General features: G+C 36.1%; 1 protein-coding gene across 1 annotated transcript in view; it reads left to right on the forward strand.

Moving 5' to 3' along the window:
• Positions 1-19362, forward strand: part of ASB3 (ankyrin repeat and SOCS box containing 3) — a 129455-nt gene that overhangs the window by 73314 nt on the left and 36779 nt on the right. Inside the window, exons 4-7 of the mRNA XM_061155448.1 lie at positions 2458-2570; positions 3161-3296; positions 5841-6018; positions 8383-8580. Coding sequence (XP_061011431.1) covers positions 2458-2570; positions 3161-3296; positions 5841-6018; positions 8383-8580 — 625 coding nt within the window. The remainder of the gene's footprint in view (positions 1-2457; positions 2571-3160; positions 3297-5840; positions 6019-8382; positions 8581-19362) is intronic.

Here is a 19362-nt window from a genome sequence, read left to right on the forward strand (position 1 = left end):
TCAGAGGACAGACTAGAAATTCAAGCAAGGCTTTATTGGAGCCCCTGCTACAGCAGTGGGGGTGAGAACAAACGAGGGTTCCCTTGCTCATTCCCTGAGTGGGGGCACGCTTGTTCCTTATGTGGAGTGAGGGTAGGAGTGTGACCAGTTTGGGCCAGAGGAGTGGCTTAGGTGCTTGCCTACGTCTTGCGTGGTGTTGTGTGCAGGGGGCCTGCGCAGTACCCTGCTTTTGCACCCGACCCCCTTTTACTCTAGGCTTTTCAGAAGTGTCGTTTGGGTTGTTTAGTCTCTTTTGTCTAGAATTTGTCCCATCTTTGCATGCATACAGTTATTTTTAGTACCATACAATTTCTTGCTATTTTGTTGCTTGAGGAGATGTTTGTCCAGGTGCAAGCATGGTAGCAGGTCTCAGGTCTCAGCCTGTCTCTAGGGTGTAAGCTCTAAATACACTTTGCTAAACCACTATTTCTTATTTATCACCCATTAATCAGCCAGTTGCTTTTTTTTGAAATAATTAGCAAAAGCTGTAAAAATGCTATTTTGCCACTGAGAAATTTTTTCACTAGACATGCAGAAATCACATATCTTAGTGTATTTATGATACTAAAATTTTTCTCTCTGACTTCTGTACTGTATTTAATAATCAAAACAAATTTTTTTTGACTTTCATTTTTAGAAGGTCAGCCTAATTCATGGAAACAATCTTATTTTCACTCTGTTCCATATATCACCAATGACAACCTGATAATCTTCAACTCAGGGTCTTGACTGTAGAGTGATTTTTGCCAGCAGTCATTGATAATGATGTATGAATTGGATATGAAACAAATTTACTTCCTTTTCTGTCCTGACCTCCACCCCAAAATAGGTTGATTTTAATTGATTATAGAAAAATAAGCTAGCTTGAAAAACTGTCGTTCTTTGCCTGATAAAATGTCCTTGAATATTAACTTAGAAATAAGAGAAGTTAGATTAAACTACTTCAGTGATACTATCTGAACCAAGGTGTTTGAATATCTGAAACCTTCCAGTATAAGAGGATTCTTGATTAAAGAACTTCTTACAGTCCTTATGAGGGAAGTTTAAGGATTTTATCTTCCCATTGTTTCATCTATATTACCATTTTTCAAGTGTGGTCCTTTGTCCGAATGTCTAGTGCCTTTTTAACTTTTGACTGAGACTTGTTGATTCTAATTTCCTGCCTCCTACAACGGTAGAAGATACAGAATAACTGTATGCTTGAAATGAAATTAAAAATCTTGTTTTTCAAAACTCCTTTCTCATCATCAGGCACAAAAATCAGAGCTTCCTATATACATCTCTGTTCCTTTTAGGTATTGATATTTCTTCACAGTTACAGTTCTGAAAAGTTAGTGTAATAGCCTAATACCTACAGCATTCACAGTATATATAATTTGCTAATGGTGTATGTGTGTACTTATTTTGTTAATGTCTAACTATCTTCTGGCATTCTATTTTTTCATTAACTCCTCCAGAATTGCCCACCTTCATAACAAAATTTTGTGCAGATAATATTGTAGAAAGTTCAGCCCCACTGTTTGTTGTATCAAGTTAATAGCATTATACCTATGTCCATCCTCACTAAGTAGGGTTTATAAACTGTTATATGTGCATGATACTAGATTACACATATCCTGTGCTAATATTAAGTTAGATATGTGGAAAAAAGTAGCATAATGTAATTAGTAAAAGGGCACATAATTTTTAGGTCTCTATAGGCATGCAAACTCTTCCTTCAAATAATCTATTGTAGTAGCAACTTGGGGGTCATTTGTTTCATTTACTGTAGTGAAATAATATGCATTTCTTTAACCTCGCTCCTAAGTTTGTCTGGAGTCCCCTTTTAGTTCAAATAAGCAGGGTTCTACTAAATTTTCATTGGTTGATAAAAGAACATCATTTTAACAAAGATTGTTGTTTATTATGCTAAAAATATGTAAAGTAAAGACTTGCCAGTATTATGCTTTCAGTTTGCTTGTCAGTTACTGTTGTCATTTGTGATGAAATGGCAATAGTAGCCAACGTTTCAATTCTTTTGAGACTGTTTCTCCAGACTGATGCTGTTTCTTCTTAACTGTTCATTCCATGCCCCTTCCGGTTGCATTTTTAACAAAATATAAACATATTGTCTCCATTATCAGAGAGAATAAATGTTTGCCTCTTGCTTCCATTTCCTCTGTATCTTTTAAGATACAGTTGAAAATAATTTTGTGTGTGTCCCAAAAGAGTATATATATTAATGGATTTGGGTTGAGGTAATTGTGATAAATGTTTTATACTTAAACAAGGAGAACACATATGTTTTGATTTGTTGATAGGAATGGTCACAGTATTGTGAGTTCTGGGCTGAGTAAATGATGGAAACATCACCAAAGTGCCCAGTTGTACAAACATGCCTTTTTACTGACGATAGTTTTTTTAACTGCTGTATTGCAGCTGTTGAAAATGGACAGATGGATGTGTTAAGGCTGCTGCTTCGACATGGAGCAAACGTTAATGGATCCCATTCTATGTGTGGATGGAACGCCTTGCACCAGGCTACTTTTCAGGTAAGCTCTGCTTTATTATTTCATTTCCATGTAAATTGTGTGTTTTACCCTTTTAAAATGACAATTCTATACAGTCTTTGCTTCCTACTTGCCTGTGATTCATGGTGGTTAGTGCAGTACAGAAAGGCAGTCTAAATGGTAATGATCATTCTGAATAAGCCTGCTACTCTAGTAGTTCTAGCAACTTTGGGCTGCAGGGATTATGTAAGATTTTCAAATGTTGATAGCGTAGTTAAGAGGCCATCAGAATATTTGGGATATATAAATTGATAGTGAGCAATGGTTTATTATATTTATAGCACTTTGTTTAGAAACTGTGTTAATACCTTAGCGCTTGGGCTTGCAAACTAATTTTGTGGGATTTTTATAAGGATTCTAATTCCTAGAGATCATTGTTTTATCTGTTTATGTTTAATGGGCTAGCTTAAGGTACATACTAATGATTAACAGTTTCTTCCCATCGCCTAAAACACTTTTAAAAGAGAGTTTTCCTTTAGTGAGGATAAAAAGCATATACACACACAACAATAAAAAAAGAGATATCTTCTATTGTTGTTTTCTCTTATTTAAAATATGAATCTGTGCCTTAGGAAAATGCTGAGATCATAAAATTGCTTCTTAAAAAAGGAGCAAACAAGGAATGCCAGGATGACTTTGGAATCACACCTTTATTTGTGGCTGCTCAGTATGGCAAGCTAGAAAGCTTGCGCATACTTGTATCATCGGGTAAGACTCATCCGTTAGCCTTTGCACTGTTAAGATCACGAGTTTAATGTTGTATCCTTCTAGGAAGAGTAATTCTTGACTAGATATAAATCAGGTTCTGAAATTTATTGTCTTATGTTAGTGGTAAATAAGAGTACGTACAAGTTAATTTGTAAGCCTGGTTACTAAGTCCCTATTAACTAACATAATACAGTGCGCAACTACTAACTTACCTCAGCAGAACCTTAATGATCTATTGCTAAAGCAGGTTTATTGGCAAGTTGAATGATGGGGCTGTCCTTCATTATAGCGACCTGAACGGTTCCAACTTTCTCGGGTACATGACTAATATAGTCTTAATTAATCGTTTAGATAGCTTTTTTGTACATTAACCCTCTGACTTGTGTATTTTGGTTAATTGTGTGATATTTAAATGGGTTTATTTCAAAGCCTGTTTACACTATTATGTTAATAAATAGCAACATAAACCTGCTTAAAAGTTTTTCAGTGACAACCATTACATATTCAGCTGTCAGAGAAGATGTTGTTGAGGTGGCATGCTTATTGCTGTGTGACATTTCTGTGACCAGAAACATTTGTTATATAAGGGCTTTTCAGTTCTTCTGACACCATTGCTGTGCGCAGTGCTAACCTGACAAAACACGGATAGTTAAGAGCAGATGGGAGACACCAGATTTGCCACCACACAATTTTTTTTTTTAATATCTAGGCTTTTCACATATCTTCTATAATATCTAAACTTTTAATAAATTACCAAAACAAAGTTTATTTAGAGCACATATTATTTCTGCTTTCTCATTATAAACCTTGAAATACTCAAGTTGGCATAGTAAGCAAGAGAAACAAGCATTTGTTAAGTGTAAAATTAAGATACGTTACAAATATCAAGGAGTTGAGATAATCCCTAAAGTCATTTATTCGAGCATGTGTTTTGTTGTTGTATTAAGAATCCCAGACTCTTGAGCTGTTTAAGTGACGTGCCAGAGATGTATAATAGAAACTACTCACTGGCAGAATCGGGACTCGGACATAGGACTTTGATTTCTTATCTTCCTTCTTCTGTGCTGTACCTTCCCATGGACTGTCATGATGCATTTTATGACTTCCAGTCCCCAAAGTTCCAATTATTAGTGTGTAACTAATACTTAGAATGAAATAGGTTAAACTGCAGCTTAATGACTCTCTCCTCATGCTGAGCCTGTCTCCTGGAACATTAAGCACCTGTTTTTTGTTTTTTTTTTCTTCTCTCTGAATAGTTATGAACAGCAAGTTGAAAAGGTATATAGGTAGGTTTATAATGCAACTATACATGTTTCTAACTCTTTAAAATGACTTTCAGTGAATTCTTCCTCATTGCCCCAACTTTTTTACCTGAAATTTTACAGACTGGTTCCTTATTCTTATACATTAAAATTGTCAATCAAAACAAAACATTGCTTAAAAAAAGAAAGTTAAGTAGGTTTCTTTTCTGACTTAATCTTTCCTCAGCTACAGAGTTCATTTCTTTCTAATGCTGACAGTAGGTGAAGCATCCACCTTGTACAAGTCAAGAAGGTTCTATGTATCTAGACGTGTTGAATATCCAGTTGGAATTTCTGACCATTTGTGACCGTTGGTGAATTCTTACTTACCATTTGTATTTTGCATTGTTCTTACCCATTTCAGAACTTTGGTTTATTCAGGGTATATTTATGAAACACCCTTTTAAATAAAAAATAGTCTTCCCCCTTGAGGATGATGATTTTTCCACTGAGGTGTATTCCAGAAATTTAAAAATTTTCATGGTCATGTATTAACACACACATACGTAGCTCATTATTTGTCAGTGAGAAAAGTTGGAGGAAGTCTGCTATTTTTGAAACCTTCACAGAAATTGAGGGTCCTAAACTTTTTCACATCTTTATACATTTGCATCTAAATAATTGATTAGATTTATGCTTGAAAATTCAGCTTAGAAACCCATTTAAATAGAGCTTTTTCCTTTTATTGTGGGCTCTGTTCATTATATACTGGTCATGAAGAAAAGGGATATAATAGAGGGTATAGTCAACATTAGTTTAAAGTCATAGCCCCCGTTTATATCATATCTGCTGGAATTTTTTTCACCACTCTTAACCTGAATCAATTAGTTGCATCTATAAGGTCTCATAATTTAGATTTTTTTTCTTATTCTTTCAGTAATGATCAGAAATGTTATCCATACTTGATGATTTGCATTTTTTTTTTAAATGATTGCTTATTAGACCCTCAGAGTGTTTGTTGGAGGAAGGGTTGGAATGAAATGAATCCTTCATAGAGTAAAATTCATATTTTAGCTTAAAAATGAATTCTAAAATATTAATCTTTTTTTTCTTATTAACATAAAAGAAAAAACCAATTTAAATGATTACCAATAAGAAATTGAAAATTAATGTTTCAACAACAATATCCATTAAGGAGGAAAATCTGTTGTACCATTTTAAGACAGCTGCTTTGAATTGTTTGTTGATTATCTTTTTTAATTTTTGCATCAAAGAGGGTTATATGTTAAATGTTTTATTTTAGGTGCAAATGTCAATTGTCAAGCCTTGGACAAAGCTACTCCCTTGTTCATTGCTGCTCAAGAGGGCCACACAGAATGTGTGGAGCTTTTGCTCTCCAGTGGGGCAGATTCTGATCTTTACTGTAATGAGGACAATTGGCAGCTACCTATACATGCAGCTGCACAGATGGGCCATACAAAGTAAGTGTTAAAAATGAAAAGAAAAATGGTCTCATAATTGAGAGGTAGTAAGAAATTAGATCTTCTGGACCAGACCCTTTACCTCCAGACATAATCCTTGGTGTTCCCTTCTCTACTGATTTGCTCGATGATTAGGTCCACCCCCACATCTGTCTCCCATGCCATCCCCTGCAGTTCTTAGTCTTGCACTTTCTTAGAGTGAGGCAGAGTGGCCCAGGAGACCTTCTCAGGGTGTTAAGTCTTCCCTCTGACTTTCTTAAGCTACTCTTCCACTCCTTTCCAGTTTTATCCTAGACATCTTGAGGTACTGATCTGATGACTTTATTCAACTTACTTATGTTACCTCCCTGACACCAGAAAGGTTTTGGATTTGTGATCTCTGTTGGAGTTCTTTTTCGTGGGGTCTAGGCAGTCCGCCACATCTTGAACCCTTTGACTGGACTTCTCTTTGTCTGATTTCAAATTCAACCTGGTACTTTCTTCTGCATCTGTTAATCTTCTTCCCTAGCCAAAAATTCAAATGAAATTTTTGGAGAGAGAGAGACTTAAAGAAAGTTGAAACTCCCTTAAATTGGGAGTTCTAAGAATCTTAGAAATTATTAAACTTGGTTTTACCTTGAGAATATGGCAGCCTATCTTAATATAGATTGGTACCAAACAGTTTTTAAAAATATATATTTAAAGTTTTTAGAGTCTTAATACTGCAGTAGTAATTTTTATAGCTATTGTTAGTATTATTTAATTTAAAAAGTAATAGTTAAGTGGTCTTGTCTTTAATATTTAATATGTTTGTATAGTAGAAAAACAGATGCTGTAATTGTGTTATTATGCCACTAGGTATCATGGTATTTTACTGTTTTCTTAAAGATATTTGTAATCTTGTTTGTGCCTTGTTGAAGAGTTGGTCATGGACAGGAAAGCCTGGCATGCTGCAATCCATGGGGTTGCAAAGAGTTGGATGCGACTGAGCCACTGAACTGAACTGAAGAGTATAGTTTTTCCAACTCACTTAAAAATTTTTAACACATTTATTACATGTAGGAGACACTCGACAGGTTCTTTATTTTAGCAAAACACTTAGGTTTAAATATTTGATGTTTTTCTTAACTCTTGATATTTTATTTAATCATAAATCTACATTTATACTCTGAGCTTTAAATTGATGTCAGAACCCTCTTGAGAATTTGCGCTGCTGCTGCTGCTAAGTTGCTTCAGTTGTGTCTGACTCTGCTACCCCATAGACGGCAGCCTACCAGGCTCCCCCGTCCCTGGGACTCTCCAGGCAAGAACACTGGAGTGGGTTGCCATTTCCTTCTCCAGTGCATGAAAGTGAAAAGTGAAAGTGAAGTCGCTCAGTCATGTCTGACTCTTCGAGACCCCATGGACTGCAGCCTACCAGGCTCTTCCCTCCATGGGATTTTCCAGGCAAGAGTACTGGAGTGGGGTGCCGTTGCCTTCTCCGGAATTTGTGCTTATTTGTTCTCAATTTTGAGAATTCTGTTGGTCACTGATGATTTTCTTTATAGTAAATATAGGTTCTCCTTAAATATTATTATCTTAGTCCTACTTTACCTAAGGAAAAGTGGCAAGGAGAAAGAATGTTATAAATATACTTTGGCATAGCTCTGCCTTCCTTTTCCCAGAAAGAGGAGAATTTCTGGCTTATATTGTCCTTATAGTGTAGACCTCTCCAGCTGAGTGCTGGAGGTAAGTCTAAAAATAATCTAAGAACTTATATTTTAATGATTTTGTTTAGAACTTTCTCTAGTTAGCTACTAGTCTTTTAAATAAATCTGCCATAACACATAAAAGAGCTCATCTTCTTTTCTGAGAATAGGATATTTTAGCAGAAATCCTGATTTCTTCCTGATGTAAATACTGTTCATTTCATGTCTCTCATCATCCTAAAAAATTCTTACTAATTAGAAAAGTAAAACTTGTGGCTGCTACTTTACAAAGGAAAATAATTTATTGTCTTGATATAAGTTTGTATTTAGTGTAATGGCGTTTTGAATAATTAGATCATAAAACATCTCATATAAAATTTGAATTTTGGGGACTTGAGTAGTGGTGGTAATGTAAACAATTAGTAAAAAAAAATAAAAAAGGACAATATGTTACCTATTTACTTTTATAGGAACATTATTTAGTTTTGTTTCAAATATGTTTAAGGGCCTTTTTATTAAGCAACAGTAATACGCATTTTGGAGCATGTAGCTTGTAATAATTTATTGTATATAAAAAGTACACTGAAGACAGACAGACTTCTTAAATTCAATCAATGGGTAACTCAAAATATGTACTGTAGAAATGTCTACAGTTATGTACATACAGAAACATACTCCTGAACTTGTGTATTTGCAGAATCTTGGACTTGTTAATACCACTCACTGACCGGGTTTGTGACACTGAGCCAAACAAAGTGAGTCCCGTGTACTCAGCAGTGTTTGGAGGGCATGAGGAGTGCCTGGAAATGTTGCTCCAGTCTGGCTACAGCCCAGACGCCCAGATGTGCCTTGTCTTTGGATTCAGTTCTCCCTTGTGTATGGCTTTGCAAAAGAAGTACGTATATCTACTTTACTTTTATTCTTTTTAGCTGTATGGAGATGTGTTTCCAGATGACTCTTTTGTGATAAAATAGCATGTCTTTAGAGCTAACTTGGGAACTTAAAAACGGAAAAACAGACAAAAACAAAAGCCTCTATGATGTACCTTTGGTTGTTTGACTAATCAAACTGTAACAAAAACAAGGTGATAATGTCAGGTTTTTTTCCTTCTCTCTTTGGAGCTGGATGATATTTTTTGGTGTAGCAATTTCAGGAAATATATTTAATATATTAAAGTAAATGCAGGAATTCTCTGATGTCTTTGATCTTCAAAACACTTCAAGAATTAAAACAAACTAAGTTTTACAGTGACTAAGGCCTGAGGATTTAATGTTTAACATGGTGACTATAACTGACAACACTGAATTATAGAATTGAAATTTGCTGAAAGTAGAACTTAAATGCTCTCTAAAAGATAATTACATGAGGTGATGAATGTTTCTAGGATATATATGTGTATCAAATCACCACATTTTATACTTTAAATATCTTGCAATCTTGTTTGTCAATTATATCTCAGTAAAACTGAGATAAAAAGATAAAAAAGATTTTAAAATTTCTCAGGTATTGTATTGACTGTGTTTCAGGTTATCATTTAAAATTTATATTTATAAGACTTGTTATGAATCTAAAATAAAACTTTAGTTTTATAGATATTATAGCACTTTTAACATATTTGGTATATAGCATTTATTTCTGTAGATCACACTAATTAAATTTAAAAATGTTAATGTTTCTTTTGCTAATCTACCATGATCCTATGAGTAGAATAAATGAAGAATTATTGATAGATTATTGATTAGCTTCTGGCAAAACTAGACAAGATTTGTCTATCAGACTAGTAAGGTTTTAAAATAGAATAAATAAAAAAAAGGCTAGATGTAAGAGAAGCTATATTGAGTAAAATCTATGGTCCATCCAATAATGAAATAAGTTGTGCAACTAGACACTGTTACTTTTAATGATGCAAAAGAGATTTGTGGGCTAATCTCAGATTTCATTGGCTTCCTGAATTCACCATTATGGATTGCTAGCTATGACTTAAAAATTTATCAAGAACTTATTTGCTAAGCTTTTTATTCTCTACCATCTCTTAACATTTGCTGTGTAAAATAGTAGTTCATTTTTATTTGTTCTGAACTTAAGCTTCTAGGTATACACTGTACCCGGAGTGTAAAATAGTAGTTCATTTTTATTTGTTCTGAACTTAAGCTTCTAGGTATACACTGTACCCGGAGTATTGGAGTTGTGGTTAATCTGAGTATCTGGGATCCACTCTGCATAACTGATGATTTCATAGTTCACTATATAGTTTCTTTGATTTTATCTTTCTAAACAGGAGGCCTAGTTACTTTAGTTTGCCTCACTAGGGCTGTACTGTTGACTTTAGTTGATTCAGTTGTCATTATTTATATCTGTCTCCATTTTTTTTATTATTAGATCAGAATTGAATATTTTTTTATTTGATAAGAACATAATGGTTTTGTATAGTTGTATGTCTGTGTGTCCAGCATATCAGTAATCTATTTTAGCTTTCATCTTACCTTTTGGAGGAATGATATTTTTGGTTCTTCTGTCATACCAGCTTAGCTCATAGGTCATCATCTTATAAGTGTAGTTTGAATTAAACATGTTAAACCACAGCAGTGCTCCTGTTAACACCAAAATACCTTAAAACGAATGTTTTTTTCTGGCCTGAGGAATTGGGTAGAATAGAACCCTCTGGGACAGGGTATGAGGGAAATCCTGGAGAAAGAAAGCTGAAGAAAAGGTTTTCTTAATTCTGTGTACAAACCTATATATGTCCAGAGCCCATCCAACCTTTGAATGCACAGGACAGAAATTACTGACAACAAGATTTGAACTATCACCCAAGTCTCAGGCCCGAGTGGCACATTTCATGGGGCCAGACTCAAAGCAGCATAGCAAAGGCTTGAGAACTGAATTCACATTGGAATAACTATCTATAGAGGTGAAAAAGAAATTGTAGTCTAAACCTAACTAGGTTATATGCCTGCTAAAAAAACAAAAAAACAGTCAGTATTATGGTCAAAGAATTATAGCAGGACCCAGGGCCTAGAGTCTACACACAGCATTACTATTCATAATATCCAGGATACAATCTAAAATTACTTGACAGAACCAGAAAAATGTGACCAATTTTGGAGGGAAAAGACAATTAACATGTGTCAACCCTGAGATGATGTAGATATTGGAAATATCAAATAATTGTAAACAACTGTTTTAATGAGGTAAACACACTTGAAATAAATGGAAAGGTAGATATTTTCAGCTTTGAAGTAAAAGTTAGAACCAAATGGACTTTTTAGTAAAAATTGAAAAGTGTAATATCTGAAATGAAAAGTTAGCTGTATGAGCTTAATGCTGCTGCTGCTAAGTCGCTTCAGTTGTGTCCGACTCTGTGCGACCCCCCATAGACGGCAGCCCACCAGGCTCCCCCGTCCCTGGGATTCTCCAGGCAAGAACACTGGAGTGGGTTGCCATTACCTTCTCCAATGTGTGAAAGTGAAGTTGCTCAGTCGTGTCCGACTCTTAGCGACCCCATGGACTGCAGCCTACCAGGCTCCTCTGTCCATGAGATTTTCCAGGCAAGAGTACTGGAGTGGGTTGCCATTGCCTTCTCCGGTATGAGCTTCATAGTGGAATGGAATTGACAGAGGAAAGAGTCATTTACCTTGCAGATAGACCAATATAAATTATCCAAACAGAAAAACAGAGAGAAAGAAGATTGGGGGGACAGAAAAGAACAGAGGCTCAGGGACCTGAGGGACAATATCATCAGTGTTGACATTCATGTCATTAGGATCCAGAGAGAGGAGAAGGAGATTGTGACCGATAATGGACAAACACATCCCAACATTAGATAAGGACACAAGTTTATAGATTTAAGAAGCTAAGTAAACCAAAATAGGAGAAGCTCAAAGAAAAGCATACTTACAAAATAATTAAACTGTTGGAAACTTAAAGAAGTAACAGTGTGGTTTATGGTGGTCTTTGGTCACAGATATGAGCTATTAGACTTTGTTTTTTGCTATTCTTGGCAATGTTGCTATGTGAAGTGGCCCTATGTATCATAACTGAAATATTTTTTAGTGACTTTAAAAGGACTTGTCATGTATTTTCTTCGATGTGGGAACTTATAATTGGACCAAATGTATTTTTAATTAGTAAGGTAGGTTTTCAGTAAGAAAACTCTCTGGAAAATGCTATTTGTTAGTCCATAGGGAAAAAGCCAAAACAGAATATCTCTTTGATGAGGGTACATTCTCTCAGTCTTTACAATTTACATTTTAATTGTTTGTCAGGGCCATGGCAGTAGACTTAATTTTGAAACATCTTTGCCATTATTTACCTACCCAGTGGGGAATTTAATTGAAGGGGAAACACTTCCCACGAGACTAAGGCTAAGAGATGGTAGCTTTATTGTCACATATGCTCACATTTAATATTTGTATATACATATAGTACACTGCATGGTGTCTGGCACATCAGACAAAAATACCAAGGTTAATTCTCGTCTTCATTTCTGGAGAAGACATATCTTTTGCCATCCTCTGTTTATCTAAAAATCAATTAAATTTTTAGTCTTTGTAATACATTTACATAAGCTAATGTCTGGTTCTTAGTTTTCATGTAATCACTGTACATATAAAGGGAAAATCATTTGATTATTTTGAGATTCAGTGTAAAGCTGATCAAGCAAGAAAGCTGTCAATTCTCCCAGTAGGTTTTGTTTTAGTATTTCAAGAGGGTAACATAGACAGTGCCTGGGGAAAGAAATTGAAAAATTTGTTAATTTTTTTATTTCTTTCAACATGCATCTGAAAGTTTGAGTTCTCTAGGTTGCATACTTAAAATTATTTAAATTAATTAGAATTACCTTTCTAAAGAACAATTGACTAATTTTGTTTAAAAAAAGCTTTTTGTTCTGTTTCTTCTTAAGACAGTGTATGAATTTCCTGTATTACATTTATCAATTATGAATAAGAATTTGAGTTTTGGTCACAAAAATAATACCAGGGAACTTAGAAGACTATTTTCCAAAATTAATTATTAGATATTTGAATTTTCAGAAATTTGGTAATAGATAATAAGTTTAGTGGTATAAGTTTTCTTCTAACATGATCACAATAGTAAATTTATCAGTTTTCACAATCAGTAACCAGACCAAAAAATAAAAAATAATTGCAATTGCAAGCCATAATGGAAACATGATAGACAATATAAAATAATTACATACAGTTTGGGGAATTAAGTAGAGTGATGTGGTAAGTGGAAGTACATACATGCACGTTTTTGTCCTCCCCCTGGCCAGTCTCTGTTTTTGGTTGGTGTGTTTAATCCATTTACATTTAAAATAATTATCAATACATATGATCCTATTTGGAGAAGGCAGTGGCAACCCACTCCAGTGTTCTTGCCTGGAGAATCCCAGGGATGGGGGAGCCTGGTGGGCTGTCGTCTATGGGGTTGCACAGAGTCAGACACGACTGAACTGACTTAGCAGCAGCAGCAGCATGATCCTATTACGGTTTTCTAGTTTGTTTCAAGCTTATTTTGGGTAGATCTTTTCCTCCTTTTGTGTTTCCTGCCTAGGAAGTTCCTTTAGCATTTGTTGTAAAGCTGGTTTGGTGGTGCTGAATTCTCTTTAACTTTTGCTTGTCTGTAAAGCTTTTGCTTTCTCCATCAGATCTGAACTAGAGTCTTGCTGGGTAAAATATTCTTGGTTGCAGGTTCTTCCCTCATCACTTTAAAATATATCATGCCGTTCCCTACTGGCTTGTAGAGTTTCTGTTGAGAAATCAGCTGATAAGCTATGAGAGTTCCCTTATATGTTATTTGTCATTTTTCTCTTGTTGCTTTTAATATTTTTGTCTTTAATTTTCACCAGTTTGATTACTATGTGTCTTGGTGTGTTCCTCCTTGGGTTTATTCTGCCTGGGACTCTTTGTGCTTCCGGGACGTGGTTGACTATTTCCTTTCCCAAATTAGGGAAATTTTCAGGTATTATCTCTTCAACTATTTTCTCAGATCCTCTCTCTCTCTTCTCCTTCTGGGACCCTATAATGCAAATGTTGGTGCATTTAATGTCTTAGAGGTCTCTTAGGTTGTCCTCATATTTTTTTTTTCATCCTTTTTTTTCATATTCTGTTTTGTGGCAGTGATTTCCACCATCCTGTCTTCCCGGTCACTTATCTGTTCTTCTGCCTGTTATTCCGTTATTGATTCCTTCCAGTGTATCATTGGAAAGACTGATGCTGAAGCCGAAACTCCAATTCTTTGGCCACCTCATGCAAAGAGTTGACTCATTGGAAAAGACCCTGATGCTAGGAGGGATTGGGGGCAGGAGGAGAAGGGGACGACAGAGGATGAGATGGCTGGATGGCATCACCCACTCAATGGACATGAGTTTGGGTAAACTCCGGGAGTTGGTGATGGACAGGGAGGCCTGGCGTGCTGCGATTCATGGGGTCGCAAAGAGTCGGACACGACTGAGCGACTGAACTGAACTGAACAGTGTATTGTTCATCTCTGTTTGTTCTTTAGTTCTTCTAGGTCGTTGGTAAACATTTCTTGCATCTTCTCCATTCTGTTTCCAAGATTCTGGATCATCTTCACTGTCATTATTCTGAATTCTTTTTCTGGAAGGTTGCTTATCTCTACTCCGTTTAGTTGCTTTTCTGAGATTTTTATCTTATCCCTTCATCTGGGACATGATCCTCTGCCTTTTCATTTTGCTTAACTTTCTGTGACATGGTTTTTGTTCTAATGGCTGTGGGATTTTCTTGCTTCTTCTGTCTGCCTTCTGGTGGATGAGGTGTCTTGTTGTGGTTTCTCCTTTGTCTTTGGACATGGGGTATCTTTTTTTGGTGAGTTCCAGTGTCCTGTCAGTCGTCGTTCAACAGCTAGTTGCAGTTTCAGTGCTCTGCTGTCTTGAATCGATCTCTAGTTTTGTTTTGTTTTGTTTTGGCTGTGCTGAGTCTTTGTTGCTGAGTGGGCTTTTCTCTAGTTATAGGGAGCGAGGCTACTCTTTGTGGTACATGGTCTTCTCCTTTTGATATCTTTTCTTGGTGTGGAGCGTGGGCTCTGGGGCTCAGGGCTTCAGTAGTTGTGGCATGTGGGTCCATTAGTTTCACTTCCTGAGCTCTGGAGCTCGGTAGTTGTGGTGCGTGGGCCTAGTTGCTCCATGGTGTGTGGGATCTTCCTGGACCAGGGATTGAACCCACATCTGCACTGGCAGGCAGACTTCTTTACCACTGATCCATCAGGGAAGCCTGTGGTATGAGTTTTGAAATTTTATTTTTATAGTAACAGTATGTTATTATAGTAATGTTGGCTTGGTATAAGATCATTGTATAAAAGATTTAATCAGCACTTATCTGACTTTAGTTATTAATGAGTCAAAAACTTTTTTTAAGTTAGTTTATTTTAATTGGAGGATAATTACTTTACAATATTGTGGTGGTTTTTGCCATACATCGACGTGAATCAGCCATAAGTGCAATATATACCCCCATCCTGAACCTCCCTCCCACCTCCCTCCCTACCCTATCCCTCTGGATTGTCCCAGAGCACCAGTTTGGGGTACCCCACTTCATGTATTGAACTTGCACTAGTCATCTATTTTATATATGGTAAATATACATGTTTCAATGCTATTCTCTAAAATCATCCCACCCTCGCCTTCTTCCACACAGAACAAAAGTCTGTTCTTTACATCTGTGTCTCTTTTGCTGCCTTGAATATAGGATTGTTATTAATGTCTTTTTAAATTCCATATATATGTGTTGATATACTGTATTGGTGTTTCTCTTTCTGATTCATTTCACTCTGTATAATAGGCTCCAGTTTCACCCACTTGTTCAGAACTGACTCAAATGTGTTCTTTTTCTTAGCTGAGTAAAACTCCATTGTGTTTATGTACCTTACCTGTTTTTCTGCTGATGGACATCTAGGTTGATTCCATGTCTTGTAAGTGCTGCAATGAACATTAGGGTATTTGTGTCTCTTTCAATTCTGCTTTCCTCAGTGTGTTTGTCCAGCAGTGGATTGCTGGGTCATATGGCAGTTCTATTTCCAGTTTTTTAAGGAATCTCCGCCCTGTTCTCCATAGTGGCTGTACTAGTTTGCATTCCCACCAACAGTGTAAGAGGGTTCCCTTTTCTCCACACCCTCTCCAGCATATATTGTTTGTAAACTTTTTGATGGCAGCTATTCTGACCAGTGTGAGATGGTACCTCATTGTGGTTTTGATTTGCATTTCTCTGATAATGAGTGATGTTGAGCCTCTTTCCATGTGATTCTTTAGCCACCTGTATGTCTTCTTTGGAGAAATGTTAGTTTAGTTCTTTTGCAAACTTTTTGATTGGGTTGTTTGTTTTTCTGGTATTGAGTTGTATGAGTTACTTGTATGTTTTGGAGATTAATTCGTTGTCAGTTGTTTCCTTTGCTATTATTTTCTCCCATTCTGAAGGCTGCCTTTTCACCTTGCTTATAGTTTCCAAAAACTTTTGTTTTCTTTTTTATTTATTTATTTTTTTATTATTATTATTTTTTTTTTCCAGTGGGTTTTGTCATACATTGATATGAATCAGCCATGGATTTACATGTATTCCCAATCCCGATCCCCCCTCCCACCTCTCTCTCCACCCGATTCCTCTGGGTCTTCCCAGTGCACCAGGCCGGAGCACTTCTCTCATGCATCCAACCTGGGGTGGTGATCTGTTTCACCATAGATAGTATACATGCTGTTCTTTTGAAATATCCCACCCTCACATTCTCCCACAAAGTTCAAAAGTCTGTTCTGTATTTCTGTGTCTCTTTTTCTGTTCTGCATATAGGGTTATCGTTATCACCTTTCTAAATTCCATATACATGTGTCAGTATGCTGTAATGTTCTTTATCTTTCTGGCTTACTTCACTCTGTATAAGGGGCTCCAGCTTCATCCATCTCATTAGGACTGGTTCAAATGAATTCTTTTTAATGGCTGAGTAATATTCCATGGTGTATATGTACCACAGCTTCCTTATCCATTCATCTGCCGATGGGCATCTAGGTTGCTTCCATGTCCTGGCTATTATAAACAGTGCTGCGATGAACATTGGGGTGCACGTGTCTCTTTCAGATCTGGTTTCCTCAGTGTGTATGCCCAGAAGTGGGATTGCTGGGTCATATGGCAGTTCTATTTCCAGTTTTTTAAGAAATCTCCACACTGTTTTCCATAGCGGCTGTACTAGTTTGCATTCCCACCCACAGTGTAAGAGGGTTCCCTTTTCTCCACACCCTCTCCAGCATTTATTGCTTGTGGACTTTTGGATAGCAGCCATCCTGACTGGCGTGTAATGGTACCTCATTGAGGTTTTGATTTGCATTTCTCTGATAATGAGTGATGTTGAGCATCTTTTCATGTGTTTGTTAGCCATCTGTATGTCTTCTTTGGAGAAATGTCTGTTTAGTTCTTTGGCCCATTTTTTGATTGGGTCATTTATTTTTCTGGAATTGAGCTGCAGGAGTTGCTTGTATATTTTTGAGATTAATCCTTTGTCTGTTTCTTCATTTGCTATTATTTTCTCCCAATCTGAGGGCTGTCTTTTCACCTTACTTATAGTTTCCTTTGTTGTGCAAAAGCTTTTAAGTTTCATTAGGTCCCATTTGTTTAGTTTTGCTTTTATTTCCAATATTCTGGGAGGTGGGTCATAGAGGATCTTGCTGTGATTTATGTCGGAGAGTGTTTTGCCTATGTTCTCCTCTAGGAGTTTTATAGTTTCTGGTCTTACATTTAGATCTTTAATCCATTTTGAGTTTATTTTTGTGTATGGTGTTAGAAAGTGTTCTAGTTTCATTCTTTTACAAGTGGTTGACCAGTTTTCCCAGCACCACTTGTTAAAGAGGTTGTCTTTTTTCCATTGTATATCCTTGCCTCCTTTGTCAAAGATAAGGTGTCCATAGGTTCGTGGATTTATCTCTGGGCTTTCTATTCTGTTCCATTGATCTATATTTCTGTCTTTGTGCCAGTACCATACTGTCTTGATGACTGTGGCTTTGTAGTAGAGTCTGAAGTCAGGCAGGTTGATTCCTCCAGTTCCATTCTTCTTTCTCAAGATTACTTTGGCTATTCGAGGTTTTTTGTATTTCCATACAAATTGTGAAAGTCTTTGGTCTAGTTCTGTGAAAAATACCGTTGGTAGCTTGATAGGGATTGCATTGAATCTATAGGTTGCTGTGGGTAGAATAGCCATTTTGACAATATTGATTCTTCCAATCCATGAACACGGTATGTTTCTCCATCTGTTTGTGTCCTCTTTGATTTCTTTCATCAGTGTTTTATAGTTTTCTATGTATAGGTCCTTTGTTTCTTTAGGTAGATATACTCCTAAGTATTTTATTCTTTTTGTTGCAATGGTGAATGGTATTGTTTCCTTAATTTCTCTGTCTGTTTTTTCATTGTTAGTATATAGGAATGCAAAGGATTTCTGTGTGTTAATTTTATATCCTGCAACTTTACTATATTCGTTGATTAGCTCTAGTAATTTTCTGGTAGAGTCTTTAGGGTTTTCTATGTAGAGGATCATGTCATCTGCAAACAGTGAGAGTTTTACTTCTTCTTTTCCTATCTGGATTCCTTTTACTTCTTTTTCTGCTCTGATTGCTGTGGCCAGAACTTCCAACACTATGTTGAATAGTAGTGGTGAGAGTGGGCACCCTTGTCTTGTTCCTGATTTCAGGGGAAATGCCTGCAATTTTTCACCATTGAGGGTGATACTTGCTGTGGGTTTGTCATATATAGCTTTTATTATGTTGAGGTATGTTCCTTCTATTCCTGCTTTTTGGAGAGTTTTAATCATAAATGAGTGTTGAATTTTGTCAAAGGCTTTCTCTGCATCTATTGAGATAATCATATGGTTTTTATCTTTCAATTTGTTAATGTGGTGTATTACATTGATTGATTTGCAGATATTAAAGAATCCTTGCATTCCTGGGATAAAGCCCACTTGGTCATGGTGTATGATTTTTTTAATATGTTGTTGGATTCTGTTTGCTAGAATTTTGTTAAGGATTTTTGCATCTATGTTCATCAGTGATATTGGCCTGTAGTTTTCTTTTTTTGTGGCATCTTTGTCTGGTTTTGGAATTAGGGTGATGGTGGCCTCATAGAATGAGTTTGGAAGCTTACCTTCTTCTGCAATTTTCTGAAAGAGTTTGAGTAAGATAGGTGTTAGCTCTTCTCTAAATTTTTGGTAGAATTCAGCTGTGAAGCCATCTGGTCCTGGGCTTTTGTTTGCTGGCAGATTTCTGATTACTGTTTCGATTTCCTTGTTTGTGATGGGTCTGTTAAGATCTTCTATTTCTTCCTGGTTCAGTTTTGGAAAGTTATACTTTTCTAAGAATTTGTCCATTTCATCCAAGTTGTCCATTTTATTGGCATAGAGCTGCTGGTAGTAGTCTCTTATGATCCTTTGTATTTCAGTGTTGTCTGTTGTGATCTCTCCATTTTCATTTCTAATTTTGTTAATTTGGTTCTTCTCTCTTTGCTTCTTAATGAGTCTTGCTAATGGTTTGTCAATTTTGTTTATTTTTTCAAAAAACCAGCTTTTAGCTTTGCTGATTTTTGCTATGGTCTCTTTAGTTTCTTTTGCATTTATTTCTGCCCTAATTTTTAAGATTTCTTTCCTTCTGCTAACACGGAACCTTCTCCAGAATAGATCACATCCTGGG

This window comes from Dama dama, chromosome 11, assembly GCF_033118175.1.
Source record: "Dama dama isolate Ldn47 chromosome 11, ASM3311817v1, whole genome shotgun sequence".
Taxonomy (NCBI): Eukaryota; Metazoa; Chordata; class Mammalia; order Artiodactyla; family Cervidae; genus Dama; species Dama dama.